We start from the raw sequence: 18218 nt of genomic DNA on the forward strand, positions 1-18218 counted from the left end.
TTTCTATAGGAAAAAATCCATCGATTATCGATGAACTTTTTCTATAGGAAAAAATCCATCGATTATCGATGATTTTTCTATGGGAAAAAATCCATCGATTATCGATGAATTTTCTATGGGAAAAAATCCATCGATTATCGATGATTTTTCTATGCGAAAAAATCCATCGATTATCGATGATTTTTCTATGCGAAAAAATCCATCGATTATCGATGATTTTTCTATGGGAAAAAATCCATCGATTATCGATGATTTTTCTATGGGAAAAAATCCATCGATTATCGATGATTTTTCTATGCGAAAAAATTCATCGATTATGGATGATTTTTCTATGCGAAAAAATCCATCGATTATGGATGATTTTTCTATGCGAAAAAATCCATCGATTATCGATGATTTTTCCATAGGAAAAAAATCCATCGATTATCGATGATTTTTCCATAGGAAAAAAATCCATCGATTATCGATGATTTTTCTATGGGAAAAAAACTATCGATTATCGATGATTTTTCCATAGGAAAAAATCCATCGATTATCGATGATTTTTCCATAGGAAAAAATCCATCGATTATCGATGATTTTTCCATAGGAAAAAATCCATCTGTAAGAAAACATCCATAGATTATCGATGACTTTTCTTTGCAAAAATTTACCCTGGAAACAATCATAGTTTGGTTTAAGGGAATCCATAAATCACTTATTAATTACACCTCAAATATTATTTTGAATCAATGTCTTATCCAATTCATCGCTGATGTTCTCGTGGTCGATAGTCCATCAAATTTCATTAGAAATTAATTATCCATTTGATTACTGCCCAAATTGATGTTACACCAAATACAATTGGCGGATATCGTTTTACCGAATTTTGGAACTCACCCAATCTTTGGTGAACCTACGGATGATGGGCTACCTGGCAAGCGGCCCATATGACAGAAAATTTGTGGGCATCTTGCCAGCGATTTGGACGATTTGATGCTGGTCCAACTTCAGATTCAGTTGCTGGCCACCCGCATTAATCAGATCTATGCCATTCAGGTTGCCTGCTGCCTGACCAATATGTACATGAACAATGTGACCACATTCTATATGTTCTATATGCTGACGGAACACGAATATATTATTCAAAGCTACAGCAGCTGGTCCGTCATTTTGATGTGGATAGCATTGGTTTTCTACAATTTGGATTTGAAAAAGTTTCTCTATAGCATGTTTGATTATGTGGATTTTTATAAGGATATCCGGCAGCTGTTAAGGGAACGTCAACCATGTCAATGTCTAAACAACAAGAGGCTGGAGGAAAGTGTGAGTTAAAAAATATATTCGAAAAAAATATTAAAAAAAAAATATTTGAAAATTAAAAATTTTTCAAAAATTAATCCTATAAAAAATTTCTCGATAATTATTTATCGATTATCGATGATATTTTATCCGTATAGCAGAAAAATTCATCGATTATCGATGATATTTTCTCCGTATAGCAGAAAAATTCGTCGATTATCGATGATATTTTCTCCGTATAGCAGAAAAGTTCATCGATTATCGATGATATTTTCTCCGTATAGCAGAAAAATTCATCGATTATCGATGATATTTTCTCCGTATAGCAGAAAAATTCATCGATTATCGATGATATTTTCTCCGTATAGCAGAAAAATTCATCGATTATCGATGATATTTTCCGTGTAGAAGAAAATTCATCGATAATCGATGATATTTTCCGTGTAGAAGAAAATTCATCGATAATCGATGATATTTTCCGTGTAGAAGAAAATTCATCGATTATCGATGTAGAAGAAAATTCATCGATTATCGATGATATTTTCCGTGTAGAAGAAAATTCATCGATAATCGATGATATTTTCTCCGTATAGGAATAAAATTCATCGATTATCGATGATATTTTTCGTGTGGAAGAAAATTCATCGATTATCGATGATATTTTTCGTGTGGAAGAAAATATCATCGATAATCGATATCGATGATATTTTCCGTGTGGAAGAAAATTCATCGATTATCGATGATATTTTCCGTGTAGAAGAAAATTCATCGATTATCGATGATATTTTCCGTGTAGAAGAAAATTCATCGATTATCGATGATATTTTCCGTGTAGAAGAAAATTCATCGATTATCGATGATATTTTCCGTGTAGAAGAAAATTCATCGATTATCGATGATATTTTCCGTGTAGAAGAAAATTCATCGATTATCGATGATATTTTTCGTAGAGAAAAAATTCATCGATTATCGATGATATTTTTCGTTGAGAAAAAATTCATCGATTATCGATGACATTTTTCGTAGAGAAAAAATTCATCGATTATCGATGATATTTTCTCCGTATATCAGAAAAATTCATCGATTATCGATGATATTTTCTACGTATAGCAAAAAAAATCATCGATTGTCGATATAGCAGAAAAATTCATCGATTATCGATGATATTTTCTCCGTATAGCAAAAAAATTCATCGATTATCGATGATATTTTCTCAGTATAGCAGAAAAATTTATCGATTATGGATGATATTTTCTCCGTATAGCAGAAAAATTCAACAATTATGAATGATTTTTTCTCCCTATAGAAAAAAACATCAATTATCGATTATATTTTCCAAATAGCAGAAAATTATCGATAACAAGTTCTTACAAAAATAGATTCCACTGTACAATGTTACATATTACCCTAATTAACTACTTGATGAAGCCATGATGGACGCACCTGTGTCGCCTACCCAGAACATCCTTCCTGCCTTATCTTGATCCTTCAAATAAATAATTTACCAAAGATTGTCATCGTTGGACCTCAACTGCTATTAGGTTGGCTGAGACCATGTTAGTCGTTTGGTTTCTGTCACAGTGTTAAGGTGATGCGTCGCTCCACTTCCTGGCTGGTGGCTTTAACCTACTTCACCTCCCTTGTGTTGGGGCTGGTAGGGTTTTGTGTTAATCGAAAAACCGGGGAATTTTACACCTCACCCCTCATGACGGTCTACAGTGGTTTGATGGGTGCCAGCATGTTTTCGGTACTGCCCATTTTGCTGCGAATGGATTTCAATCCGACCACCTCCAAGGGTCATGATCTACATATTCGGATCAGTGGAGTTATATATCTGACACGTATTGCGGTAATTCTCATCTCGGTGGTTATCAATTGGTCCAAACGTCATCAATACGTGGCCATATTGGGCGAATTCCAGGAGTTCCACAGGGCATTCTGCAAACGATGGTCGTGCAACGAGAAACTTGAGGAGAAAATGGAAAATGATATCAAATGGAAATTCTATTTGGGATTTGTGACGAATTTAGGTCTCTTTGTGGTCTCGTGGAATTTCCTTGACATCTATTTTAAATTGAGGAACTCTTTTGAAATTTGCCTGGTGGACGTGCTGTGCGTGATTCTGAATCTGATAATGTTCCACTACTACTGCTGCATGGTGAACCTTAACTACTTGCTGGGCTCCATCTATGAGGAAGTGAAGAGAATTTTGGAATTGACCCACAACTTATGGAGCATAGAGATGAGGGGCCACTTGGTGGCCGGGGCGTGTGAACGTCTGGCCAGGGATCTGGATGAGCTGATGAGAGCCCAGTTCCAGGTCCAGTCATTAGGCAATCGCATCAATAACATGTATCAGCTTCAGGGTGGCTGCTGCCTGGCCAACACCTACATGCATACGGTGACCGTTATCTATATGGCCTATATGGTACTGCAGCATGAATATATTCTGCAGATTTACAGCCGATGGGCCGTCATAATTATATGGTGCACTTTGATTTTTTTCCACATGGATTTGAAAATCTTCTTCCAATCCATGTTCGATTTTGTGGATTTCCAACAAAAATTTCAAGAACTGCTTCGAGATCGTCAGACGCATCTTCCGTTGAAAAGTGAACCGCTGGAGGAAAGCGTGAGTGGCAAACAAAATTAAAATAAAAGTTCTAAGATAATCGACAAATTTTCCCTTAAAAAATTCATTAATAATTGATGATTTTTTTGCCATATGAAAATATCATCGATAATCGGAAAATATTATCGACATTCGATGAATTTTTTTATATACGGAGAAAATATCCTCAATAATCGATTAATTTTTTTCTTTTTGAAAATATCATCGATAATCGATGAGTTTTTTCCTTTTTGAAAATATCATCGATTATCGATGAATTTTTTCCTTTTTGAAAATATCATCGATTATCGATGAATTTTTTCTCTACGAAAAATATCATCGATTATCGATGAATTTTTTCTCTACGAAAATATCATCGATTATCGATGAATTTTTTCTCTACGAAAAATATCATCGATTATCTATGAATTTTTTCTCTACGAAAAATATCATCGATTATCGATGAATTTTTTCTCTACGAAAAATATCATCGATAATCGATGAATTTTTTCTCTACGAAAAATATCATCGAAAAATATCATCGATAATCGATGAATTTTTTTGCTATACGGAGAAAATATCATCGATAATCGATGAATTTTTCTGCTATACGGAGAAAATATCATCGATAATCGATGAATTTTTCTGCTATACGGAGAAAATATCATCGATAATCGATGAATTTTTCTGCTATACGGAGAAAATATCATCGATAATCGATGAATTTTTCTGCTATACAGAGAAAATATCATCGATAATCGATGAATTTTTCTGCTATACAGAGAAAATATCATCGATAATCGATGAATTTTTTTGCTATACCGAGAAAATATCATCGATAATCGATGAATTTTTTTGCTATACCGAGAAAATATCATCGATAATCGATGAATTTTTTTGCTATACCGAGAAAATATCATCGATAATCGATGAATTTTTTTCTATACGGAGAAAATATCATCGATGATCGATGAATTTTTTGCTATACGGAGAAAATATCATCGATAATCGATGAATTTTTTCTCTACGAAAAATGTCATCGATAATCGATGAATTTTGTTCCTACACGGAGAAAATATCATCCATAATCGATGAATTTTTTTGCTATACGGAAAAAATGTCATCGATAATCGATGAATTTTTTTTGCTATACGGAAAAAAATGTCATTGATAATCGATGATTTTTTTTTGCTATACGGAGAAAATATCATCGATAATCGATGAATTTTTTTGCTATACGGAGAAAATAGCACCGATAATCGATACAAAAAATATCATACATAATCGATAATTTTTTTTCCTATACGGAAGGTATCATCGATAATCGATGAATTTTGTTCTATACGGAGAAAATATCATCGATAATCAATGAAATATTTCCTAAGAAAAATGTCATCGATTGTAATTTAGAAACAACTAATTGTAATTAATTTGTTTTAATTATTTTTAATGTTAATATCCAACTCCCTGGAGATACTTTAAAAACAATTGAATCGTGTGTGTTCAACTTTTTATTAGCCTCATTAAAATTAGATTGGTGTTCACATTGGTATGACCTCAGCTATGCCTAGTAGGGATTAGCACACCATGGCTAATATAACTCATCTCTTGATATCGCTTTGTTATTATTCTTCCAAAATGTTGGGACTTTTGGCATTTTCCTATGACACGAAATCGCGTCGGTTTTCGACCAATCCGCTTAGTACGTGGTATTGTGCCTTTATTCGTTTGGTTGTGGTTGCAATCATACCTCGACTTGTCGTTGATGATTTGTATCAGCGAAATGTTTCAATATCCGAATTACATCAACAAGTTTGGTTGGCAATCTATGTGATACGAATAGCTTCGGTTCTAATTTCGGTTGTCTTCAATTGGAGCCAACGGGAAAAATTCATGCAGACCTTTAACGACCTCGAAGCAATACGGGAATATTTCCACAAGAAATGGCCCAAGTGGAATGAGGGTTTGGAATCAGAATATAATCGATCTATACAAACGAAATTCCTTTGGAGTTTTCTGGCGAACATGGGTTATGCTTTGGAACATTTGGCCATTTGGCGAACTCAACATCATATGGTGGCTCTATTCGTCATGACCTTTCTGAATGGGGTCATTAGTGTTATTATGACCCATTACTTCATTGCCTTGGCCAATGTGAGTACATTGTTGATCGCCATTAATAAAGAGCTGCAGGGAATCCTGGATGACTGCGATCATCTGGTCAGGCTGAGGAGTTTCCATAAAATTGGTTGTGGATTTTTAATGACGCGATCCTGTCAATTTTCTGACGAAATCGATGAGCTGGCTCGGATTCAATACCAAATGCAACTTTTATTTGAGCGTATAACCAACTTGTTTGACATACAAGTTGTAATGGTCCTACTGACCGTCTATATGAATAACATTGCAGTCTATTACATACTTTATGTGTGGGCCAATGACGAGCACCTTTGGAGGGTATATAGTCACTGGTCACTGTATTTGGTTCCCTTGGTAATATTTTGCTACTACATGGACATCCAAATGAGTAGGAAAAATATGTTGCAGATAGAGGAGCAATTTGTCGAAACGGCAAGGCTTTTAAAGGAACGGGCACTATGGTGGCCCATGTTGGATTCACGGTTGGAGGAGAGTGTAAGTTGGGTTTTGGGTGTCCATAAAATCATCGATAATTGTTTCTATAGGAAAAAAAAAACATCGATAATCGATGAATTTTTCTATAGGAAAAAATCATCGATAATAGATGATGAATTTTTCTATAGGAAAAAATCATCGATAATCGATGATGAATTTTTCTATAGGGAAAAAATCATCGATTATAGATGAATTTTTCTATAGGGAAAAAATCATCGATTATCGATGGATTTTTCTAAAGGGAAAAAATCATCGATAATCGATGAATTTTTCTACAGCAAAAAATCATCGATAATCGATGAACTTTTCTATAGCAAAAAATCATCGATTATCGATGAATTTTTCTATAGCAAAAAATCATCGATTATCGATGAATTTTTCTATGGGAAAAAATCATCGATTATCGATGAATTTTTCTATGGGAAAAATCGTCGATTGTCGATGAATTTTTCTATAGGAAAAAATCATCGATAATCGATGAATTTTTCTATAGGAGAAAATTCATCGATAATTGATGAATTTTTCTATAGGAGAAAATTCATCGATAATTGATGAATTTTTCTATAGGAGAAAATTCATCGATAATTGATGAATTTTTCTATAGGAAAAAATTAATTTTTCTATAGAAAAAAATCATCGATAATCGATGCATATTTCTATAGAAAAAAAATCATCGATAATCGATGCATTTTTCTATAAGAAAAAATCATCGATAATCGATGACATTTTTCTATAGGGAAAAAATGCATCGATAATCGATGATTTTTTTCTATAGATAAATTAATTTTTGCCTATAGAAAAAATCATCGATAATCGATGAATTTTTCTGCTATACGGAGAAAATATCATCGATAATCGATGAATTTTTCTCTAGGAAAAAATTAATTTTTCTATAGAAAAAAATCATCGATAATCGATGCATTTTTCTATAGGAAAAAACATCGATAATCGATGCATTTTTCTATAGGAAAAAACATCGATAATCGATGCATTTTTCTATAGGAAAAAAACATCGATAATCGATGCATTTTCCTATAGGAAAAAAAACATCGATAATCGATGCATTTTTCTAGAGAAAAAAATAATCGATAATCGATGATGAATTTTTCTATAGGAAAAAATCATCGATAATCGATGATGAATTTTTCTATAGGAAAAAATTATCGATAATCGATGAATTTTTCTATAGGAAAAAATCATCGATAATCAATGAATTTTTCTATAGGAAAAAATTCATCGATAATCAATGACATTTTTCTATAGGAAAAAATTCATCGATAATCGATGACATTTTTCTATAGGAAAAAATTCATCGATAATCGATGACATTTTTCTATAGGGAAAAAATCCTTCGACTATCGATGAATTTTTCTATAGGAAAAAAATCTATCGACTATCGATGAATTTCTCTATAGGGAAAAAATCCATCGACTATCGATGAATTTTTCTATAGGGAAAAAATCCATCGACTATCGATGAATTTCTCTATAGGGAAAAAATCCATCGACTATCGATGAATTTTTCTATAGGGAAAAAATCCATCGACTATCGATGAATTTTTCTATAGGGAAAAAATCCATCGACTATCGATGAATTTTTCTATAGGGAAAAAATCCATCGACTATCGATGAATTTTTCTATAGGGAAAAAATCCATCGACTATCGATGAATTTTTCTATAGGGAAAAAATCATCGATAATCGATGAAATTTTTCTATAGGAAAAAATCATCGATAATCGATGAAATTTTTCTATAGGAAAAAATCATCGATAATCGATGAAATTTTTCTATAGGAAAAAATCATCGATAATCGATGAAATTTTTCTATAGGAAAAAATTATCGATAATCGATGAAATTTTTCTATAGGAAAAAATCATCGATAATCGATGAATTTTTCTGTGGGAAAATATCATCTACTCAATGTTTTTATTGAATCAGATTCTCTGTTTCAGTGTCTAATTATTGCAATTTCTTTTACGTGGTTTTGTTTTGAGGATTTGTAACAGCAAAAACAACAATAATTAAAAATTCAATTATTGAAATTTGATTTTATCTAATCAAATAAATCGATTAGTTTTTAAGTCGTAAATTAATTGCTAGGTATGAAAACCTTTCATTTGTTGGTCAGTAGTATTCTGCAAGTCTCAATGAAACGTCCATCTCGCTGGATATTGGCCATTTGTTACTACTTCTCCCTACTCCTGGGTATCCTGTCGTTCGGTTATGACCTGAAAACAGGCAAAGTCTATACCTCACGCATCTTGAGTATTTATTGTGGTATAATAAATGTAGCCATGTGCGGTATATTACCGCTGATTTTTACCCAACTCCATTTGAGTCCGGGAAATTTTTTGAAACTGCATTTCCCCCTCAAAGTTCGTATCATTGTCTGCTGTATCCGGATGGTGGCCATCCTGCTGACAATATTCTTGAATTGGACCAAACGGCAGGAGTTTATGAGAACCCTAAATTATTTGCAGGATATGCGTAGCGAATTCCGAAAAATGTGGCCCCTCAGTGACCGTGTGGAGCATTATTTTGACCGGGCTATTGTGCTGAAATTTGTTGTGGGCCTCATAGCGAATTTCTGTATTTCAATGGAAAGTAGTGCCGTGGGCCACCCGAACATTCAATGGTCGCAGTTTTGGATTGGTGTAATTGATTCATTGGCGATTATTTTAAGTGTAATCATGACCCATTACTATAACACCATCAGTAATGTGAGTGTCATGCAAATGGTAATCAGAGAAGAACTCCGGGAGATTTTATTGAAATCACAAATGTTGAGCCATTGCCGCAATAGAAATTTGATAAAGCATGGAATTTTCATAAGACAAAGTGAAAAATTGGCCAAGTTATTGAATGAACTGGCATCGTCCCAGTATCGGTTGGAGCAGCTGGTGCACCGCATAAATGCCATGTATGACATTCAAGGTGTATGCCTGTTGATAACAATTTATTTAAATAATATGGTCTTTGTGTTTATTTGGTATCTTTTGCTGGGGAAAATGTATGTTATGATCCAGTGGAATCAATGGGCCGCCTTATTTGTACCCTTTACTTTTGGCGTGATTTATGCGGATTTGTTAATATTTCGATTTGGCCTATTGAGGCCGGTAGATTTGGCCAGAGAGACGGGTCAGTTGTTGCGGGATGGTAAATTAATGTGCCTGAGATTGGACAAAAGTTTGGAGGAGAGTGTAAGTTTTTTTTTTAATTAGCCTAAAAGTAGGCACCGTTTTTTAAACATTTTTCTGCCTAAAAGTGGGAACCATAATATTGTTATAATTGTTTGTAAAATACATTCTTCGTGTGTCCTGAAACATGTTTTTAAAGATTCCCGGTTTTCCGATAGTATTGAGAAAATATTTTTGGATATTCATGACTCTGCGACAGATTTTTTTTTTTAAAATACCTGAAAGGCTTTTGTTTCAAAAAAAAAAAAAATAAAATAATAATAATAATAATAATAATAATAATAATAATAATAATAATAATAATAATAATAATAATAATAATAATAATAATAATAATAATAATAATAATAATAATAATAATAATAATAATAATAATAATAATAATAATAATAATAATAATAATAATAATAATAATAATAATAATAATAATAATAATAATAATAATAATAATAAAATCCCAGATTTTTTGTTAAAAACATTTAAAAAATATTTTAATAAAATCCGCGCTTCTTGGTTCTTAATATATTACTTTTTTTAAAAATAAAAAAAATATTACTTTTTTTAATGAAAGAGCCAAAAAATAGGCATCAATGTTTTTTAAAAATGTTTTGCCTAAAAGTAGGCACCATAATATTGCTGCAACTGTTTGTAAAATTCCCAATTCTCATTCCCCATGACTCTGCGATAGCCACAGATTTTTTTTTAAAATACCTGAAAGGCTTTTGTTTCAAAAAAAAAAAAAAAAAAAAAAATAAATAAATAAAATAATAATAATAATAATAATAATAATAATAATAATAATAATAATAATAATAATAATAATAATAATAATAATAATGATAATAATAATAATAATAATGATAATAATAATAATAATAATAATAATAAAATAATAATAATAATAATAAAATAATAATAATAATAATAATAATAATAATAATAATAATAATAATAATAATAATAATAATAATAATAATAATAATAATAATAATAATAATAATAATAATAATAATAATAATAATAATAATAATAATAATAATAATAATAATAATAATAATAATAATAAAATAATAATAATAATAATAATAATAATAATAATAATAATAATAATAATAATAATAATAATAATAATAATAATAATAATAATAATAATAATAATAATAATAATAATAATAATAATAATAATAATAATAATAATAATAATAATAATATAATAATAATAATAATAATAATAATAATAATAATAATAATAATAATAATAATAATAATAATAATATCCCAGATTTTATGTTAAAAATATTTAAAAAAATATTTTAAGAAAACCCTTCTTTCTTCTTGGTCCTTGAAATATTACTTTTTTAATAAAAGAGCCTAAAAGTAGGCATCAAAGTTTTTCAAAAATGTTTGCCTAAAAGTAGGCACCAAATATTGCTGTAACTGTTTGTAAAATTTCCAATTCTCAGTTTGACCTGAAACATGTTTCGAAATCGAAAATATTTAACAAAGATAAATATTTTATCGAAAATATTTCCGATTTTTCGATAGTATTGGGAAAATATATTTGGATATTCATGACTTTCCAATAGCCAAAAAATATATATATTTTTAAAAATCCCTGACTGTTTTCTGTTCCTAAAATATATTTTTGATATATTTTTATTAAAAATATTTTTTGATAGAAATATTTTTAAAAACCATGGGTTCTTTGGGGTTTGGAAAAAATATTTAAAAAAAAAATCCGCATTTCCGGTTGCTCCTTGAAATAGTATTGTTAAAAATTGAAAGTTTCTAATTTCTCTCTCTCTATCTTTCTCTTTCTTTGCAGTTCAAAAACTTCTCCCTGCAGCTGGCCAAATTCCCCATTGAAATGAAATTGGTGGGCCTGTTCAAATTTAATCGGGCCATGGTATTCTCCATTTTCGGTTCAACAATATCGAATGCCATAGTTTTAATACAATATGACTACAAGAATAATTACAATGAATGATTGGTTTTGTTTTTGTTGTTGTTGTTGTTTTGGATAATAAAGAAATTTTGGAAATTTTAAAAATCTGCAATTTTAACACTCCTTAAAAGTTGGCGGAAACTGCATTGGCTTGAATGGCTTAAAAGCTTAGGCTAAATGGGATTATAAAACACCAAAAGCCATTGGCTTTAGGTTAGCCAACAAAAGAAATTGCTATCATTAGTTGTGGTTGTAAGTGCGAAACATTTGAAAGGGGCTAGTCCTAATTGGCCATGGCATAACTTCACCCATCGCTGGCACGCATTCCATATATTTGCATTTTACAAAAATTTGTTTTCGTTGCATGTCATCCATCCGTGGCTTCTATTCATTCTAATAATATGAAATTATTTTCAATTTATTTTTTTTTCAATTTTTCAGCTTATTCAGCTTAAATTTTGATTGATAAAATAAGTTGAGGAAAGTAGAAGGTAGGGACACTCCTAAGATTTGCTGAAAGTGGAACAAAAAAAAATGGAAGAAAATCAAACGAATAAGGAAAAGTAGATCAAGGAGCATTGTGGGAGAAGTGACTGAAATGACATGCACCCTTTTTTACCAGTAATGACTCACATTCACGCTTTTTATTTGCCCTTGAAAATATGTTTAAAAAGTTTACTTTTTTCCAAAAAAAAAGTTTTTTTTTTTAACTTTTCTAAAAAAAATATTGAGAAAAAAAATAAACATTACCATCTTTCTCCACTAAAAAACCAATGTTTTTTTTAAAAAACAACAATAATGGAATTAAGCCTGAATAAATTCCAATATCAGAAAAAAATTTATTTTGAAAAATATATTGAAAAAACTTTGTTAAAAAAATCTTTTAAAAAAATCCACGTTCTTTCTTGGTTCTCGAAAAATATTTAAAAAAAATTCGCGTTCCTTCTTGATACTTAAAAAAATATTTAAAAACTCAAGTTCTTTCTTGGTCCTTAAAAAATATTTTTAAAAAATATACGTCAATTTTTGGTTCTTGAAAAAAATATAAAAGTAGCATTCTTCCTTGGTCCTTGAAAAACAAAATTATAAAATTAACATTCTTCCTTGGTCCTTGAAAACATATTTTTTTTAAAAATCCACGACCCGTTCCCACAGCTGAGAAAAATTATTTTTAAAAAAATCCATGTTCTTCCATGGTCCCAGAAAAATTATTTTTAAAAAAATCCACGTTCATCCATGGTCCCAGAAAAATTATTTTTAAAAAAATCCACGTTCTTCCATGGTCCCAGAAAAATTATTTTTAAAAAAAAAACACGTTCTTCCATGGTCCCAGAAAAATTATTTTTAAAAAAATCCACGTTCTTCCATGGTCCCAGAAAAATTATTTTTAAAAAAAATCCACGTTCTTCCATGGTCCCAGAAAAATTATTTTTAAAAAAATCCACGTTCTTCCATGGTCTCAGAAAAATTATTTTTAAAAAAATCCACGTTCTTCCATGGTCCCAGAAAAATATTTTTAAAAAATCCACGCTCTATCTTGGTACCCTAAAAATATTTTTAAAAAATCCACGCTCTATCTTGATACCCTAAAAATATTTTTAAAAAATCCACGTTCTTCCATGGTCCCAGAAAAATATTTTTAAAAAATCCTCGCTCTATCTTGGTACCCTAAAAAATATTTAAAAAAAAATCCACGCTCTATCTTGGTACCCTAAAAAATATTTTTAAAAAATCCACGCTCTATCTTGGTACCCTAAAAAATATTTTTAAAAAATCCACGCTCTATCTTGGTACCCTAAAAATATTTTTAAAAAATCCACGCTCTATCTTGGTACCCTAAAAAATATTTTTAAAAAATCCACGCTCTATCTTGGTACCCTAAAAAATATTTTTAAAAAATCCACGCTCTATCTTGGTACCCTAAAAAATATTTTTAAAAAATCCACGCTCTATCTTGGTACCCTAAAAAATATTTTTAAAAAATCCACGCTCTATCTTGGTACCTGAAAAAAATATTTTTAAAAAATCCACGCTCTATCTTGGTACCATAAAAAATATTTTTAAAAAATCCACGCTCTATCTTGGTACCCTAAAAATATTTTTAAAACACCCACGATCTATCTTGGTATCTGAAAAAAATATTTTTAAAAATCCACTCGCTTCCAAGGTCCTTGAAAAATTATTTTAAAAAAATCCACGTTCTTCCATGGTCCCAGAAAAATATTTTTAAAAAATCCACGTTCTTCCATGGTCCCTGAAAAATATTTTTAAAAAATCCTCGCTCTATCTTGGTACCCTAAAAAATATTTAAAAAATCCTCGCTCTATCTTGGTACCCTAAAAAATATTTAAAAAAAAATCCACGCGCTATCTTGGTACCCTAAAATTTATTTTTAAAAAATCCACGCTCTATCTTGGTACCCTAAAAATATTTTTAAAAAATCAACGCTCTATCTTGGTACCCTAAAAATATTTTTAAAAAATCCACGCTCTATCTTGGTACCCTAAAAATATTTTTAAAAAATCCACGCTCTATCTTGGTACCCTAAAAATATTTTTAAAAAATCCAACCTCTATATTTATACCTAAAAAAAATATTTTTAAAAATCCACTTGCTTACAATGTCCTTGAAAAAATATTTTTAAAAAAATCCACGTTCTTCCATGGTCCCAGAAAAATATTTTTAAAAAATCCACGCTCTATCTTGGTACCCTAAAAATATTTTTAAAAAATCCACGCTCTATCTTGATACCCTAAAAATATTTTTAAAAAATCCACGTTCTTCCATGGTCCCAGAAAAATATTTTTAAAAAATCCTCGCTCTATCTTGGTACCCTAAAAAATATTTAAAAAAAAATCCACGCGCTATCTTGGTACCCTAAAATTTATTTTTAAAAAATCCACGCTCTATCTTGGTACCCTAAAAATATTTTTAAAAAATCAACGCTCTATCTTGGTACCCTAAAAATATTTTTAAAAAATCCACGCTCTATCTTGGTACCCTAAAAATATTTTTAAAAAATCCAACCTCTATCTTGGTACCCTAAAAATATTTTTAAAAAATCCAACCTCTATATTGGTACCTAAAAAAAATATTTTTAAAAATCCACTTGCTTACAATGTCCTTGAAAAAATATTTTTAAAAAAATCCACGTTATTCCATGGTCCCAGAAAAATATTTTTAAAAAATCCACGCTCTATCTTGGTACCCTAAAAATATTTTTAAAAAATCCACGCTATATCTTTAACCCTAAAAATATTTTTAAAAAATCCATGCTATATCTTTAACCCTAAAATTTATTTTTAAAAAATCCACGCTCTATCTTGGTACCCTAAAAAAAAATATTTTTAAAAAATTCCCTCTCTATCTTGGTACCCTAAAAAAATATTTTTAAAAAATCCACGCTCTATCTTGGTACCCTAAAAATATTTTTAAAAAATCCACGCTCTATCTTGGTACCCTAAAAAATATATTTTTAAAAAATCCACGCTCTATCTTGGTACCCTAAAAATATTTTTAAAAAATCCACGCTCTATCTTGGTACCCTAAAAAATATTTTTAAAAAATCCACGCTCTATCTTGGTATCTGAAAAAAATATTTTTAAAAATCCACTCGCTTCCTAGGTCCTTGAAAAATTATTTTTAAAAAATCCACGTTCTTCCATGGTCCCAGAAAAATATTTTTAAAAAATCCACGTTCTTCCATGGTCCCAGAAAAATATTTTTAAAAAATCCACGCTCTATCTTGGTACCCTAAAAAATATTTTTAAAAAATCCACGCTCTATCTTGGTACCCTAAAAAAAATATTTTTGAAAAATCCACGCTCTATCTTGGTACCCTAAAAATATTTTTGAAAAACCCACCTTGAAAAAATATTTTTAAAAAATCCACGTTCTTTCCTGATTTTTGAAACATTATTTAAAAAAAAATCCAAGTGCTTCCAAGGTCTTGAACAATTTTTTTTTAAAATACGCGTTCCTTTTAAGCTATTCACATTCATTTTTGGTCCTTGAACAAAAGTTGTTTCAAAATATTACTTGTTCCCTGAAAACATATTTTTAAAATATCCATGTCCTTTCTTAATCCTTGAAAAAATATTTTTTAAAAAATCCACGTTCCGTTTTGTCCTTGTAGCCATATGACCTTGTAGCCATATGACTGAAAACTAAAGTTTTGTTATTTTTCAATAACCCAGCTTAGATTTCAGGACATTTTCAGATTAAAAAATCCATTCCTGTCCCCCTCAAAATTCAAAATTTCAAAAACAAAGCCAACATGTTTTTTAATGAAGAAAAAAATTCTCTGGAGCCCACTCTTAGTTTCATTTCTCTTCATTCGTTCTTGAAACTATGCTCTTCATTGGCCCCATTTTAAGCAATTTTCGCAACGCTCCAGTGAGATTCATTGTCACATCAGTAAACGTTATGCTTGGATAATTATAAAAGAAATGCATTTTTCTTTGGCTGGAAAACCAAACCGAAAACAGTAGCAGTTGAGGAGTTACAGCATTCAGTTCAATTTTCTGTTGGAAAATGGCTTATGAAAGCCTCATGTATCCAGCCTATGCACCAGGTCTTGGTTCCAGGCCACGTCTGCAATCGATACATCCTTTTCGCCAGCTAATTTCATCGGGATCCCATCCGAATGGAGCATGGACAGGTGGCGGTGGTGGTGGTGGCCCAGGGCATTCGGGATATGGGTGAGTTTTTTGATTTTCTCTATTCTCGAATTTTTCATTTTGAAGTTTTTCTCTTCTCCCATTTTCAGTCACGATCCCCCGGAATATGACTACCATTCGGGGCCTCCCGCCCCCAGTGGTGGCAGTTATTCATATCATTCCACTGCCGGCACGGGTTATGGTGTGCCACCGCCGGCCCCACATCCTCATCCGCATCCCCATCCTCCGGTACATCCGCTCACAGGTGGAACTGGTTATGATTACGGAGGCGGAGGAGGTGGTGGAAAAAAGAAAGGCGGTGGTGGTAAAAAGAGCAGAAGTGGTACTTCAACCATAACCGCATTGACTCTGCTTTCCTTTTTCTTTTTCGTCAATCTGCTGCAGGGCTGTATCAAAGAACACATGGACTCCATGAATCCAACCGTCATGGTTATGACCACCGATATACGACGCAGTAGTCTTAACAAAATGGGTGATATGAACTCAAGAGAACAACATTCCGTCTCACCCGGAGTGGTGGCCACGGGAGGAGCAAATTTGGTAATGCAACCCGCGGATATGTTGGCCTCGGCAGCCTTGAACTCGGCGACAGTTATGGAGGCAATGAAACCCTATGTAAATCTACAATCACCCTATAGTGGAGTGACAAACAAACCATTGGATGTGATGGCCTCTCAGCCACATCAACAACCACCACCTGGACCGGGGGTGATGCATTATCAGCCACAGAATATGGAACAACCTCAAGTGAGCTATGCCCGACCTCCACTCTATGATCCACATCAACCAGATGTCTATGAGCAAAGGCCAAGCTATGGTCCCCCACCTGGTCCGGTTTCACAAAATCCTCAATATGGCAATCCAGGGCGACCCTCGAACCATGAACCTCCACCACCATATCAGCAGCAACCTCCAATTTACATGGGTTCCCCCATGGAACATGCAACCCATCACCACGGCTATGATAATGGAAACAATGACTACCATTCTCCACCTCCCACATCGCCACCACCACTATATTCCACACCCCGTAATCCTTTTTATGATCAACCTAATCCACAATCAAATCACAACTCCTACAAGGGCGTCTATGTGGCCTCACAACATTCATCGGATAATGGTTATCAGAAATATCCACCGCAAAAATACCCACCACAAAAATATCAGGAAGAAGAGGCCGCACCCTTGCCCGGAGATTCTTATTATCATTCGCAGAATCAAGGACCCGTCCCCTGGTCTTCATCACAATCTTCGTCGTCGGTGGTCTCCGGTCCCATTCGTCGTGCAACAATTGTTTCCATATCCCCGACCATAAAATGGGTTTCTGTTCCCTCCAACATTGATGATCATACCGATTTTGAGCACTCGGCATCGGAGGCTGAGGAAATAAGGCGCAGTAGTCGTTATGATGAGTTATCTTTCAATGATAAACCTTAAAATAAGGGAAATTTATTTTTTTCGTCTTTTTTGTGGGATAATTTGGTTTTTTAATTTCAATATAGATATTTTTTTCACGGTGTATTAATAAAATTTATAAATTAGAAATTGTTAATTTCTTCACAGTGTATTGAAAAAGTCGATTGCACATAAAACATAAGCGATTTTAATCTGTAATGCGATAAAAAATAATTATTTGTTATTTTTCGAAAATAAAATGTGCTTTTGCGTATTTATAAAATTTCTCACAGTGTAGCGAAATTATTGCAAACTCATCCAAATCTTATATATCCCATGAGAGGAGAGTCAAACCTATTATCGTAAATTATTATATAGGCCATATCATTTCTATGTGTGTTTCTGGGCTTGCAGAGATCCAAAGGTGATTATGAATTGCATGTCGGATAAGTGTTTACTGATAATGTGGCGATAA

General features: G+C 31.7%; 2 protein-coding genes across 2 annotated transcripts in view; both read left to right on the plus strand.

Moving 5' to 3' along the window:
* Window positions 1-11740, plus strand: part of LOC101890079 (putative gustatory receptor 36c) — a 28104-nt gene extending 16364 nt beyond the window's left edge. Inside the window, exon 2 of the mRNA XM_020035047.2 lies at window positions 11550-11740. Within this exon, the coding sequence (XP_019890606.1) occupies window positions 11550-11711 (162 nt within the window). The 3' untranslated portion in view covers window positions 11712-11740. The remainder of the gene's footprint in view (window positions 1-11549) is intronic.
* Window positions 11741-16202: 4462 nt separating this feature from the next.
* LOC109611781 (uncharacterized) lies at window positions 16203-17785 on the plus strand. The gene is made up of 2 exons (XM_020035043.1): window positions 16203-16369; window positions 16438-17785. The coding sequence occupies exons 1-2, from the start codon at window positions 16203-16205 to the stop codon at window positions 17783-17785; spliced, it is 1515 nt and encodes a 504-aa protein (XP_019890602.1).
* Window positions 17786-18218: the final 433 nt, after the last annotated feature.

Source organism: Musca domestica, unplaced genomic scaffold (genome assembly GCF_030504385.1).
Source record: "Musca domestica strain aabys unplaced genomic scaffold, Musca_domestica.polishedcontigs.V.1.1 37, whole genome shotgun sequence".
Lineage (NCBI taxonomy): Eukaryota > Metazoa > Arthropoda > Insecta > Diptera > Muscidae > Musca > Musca domestica.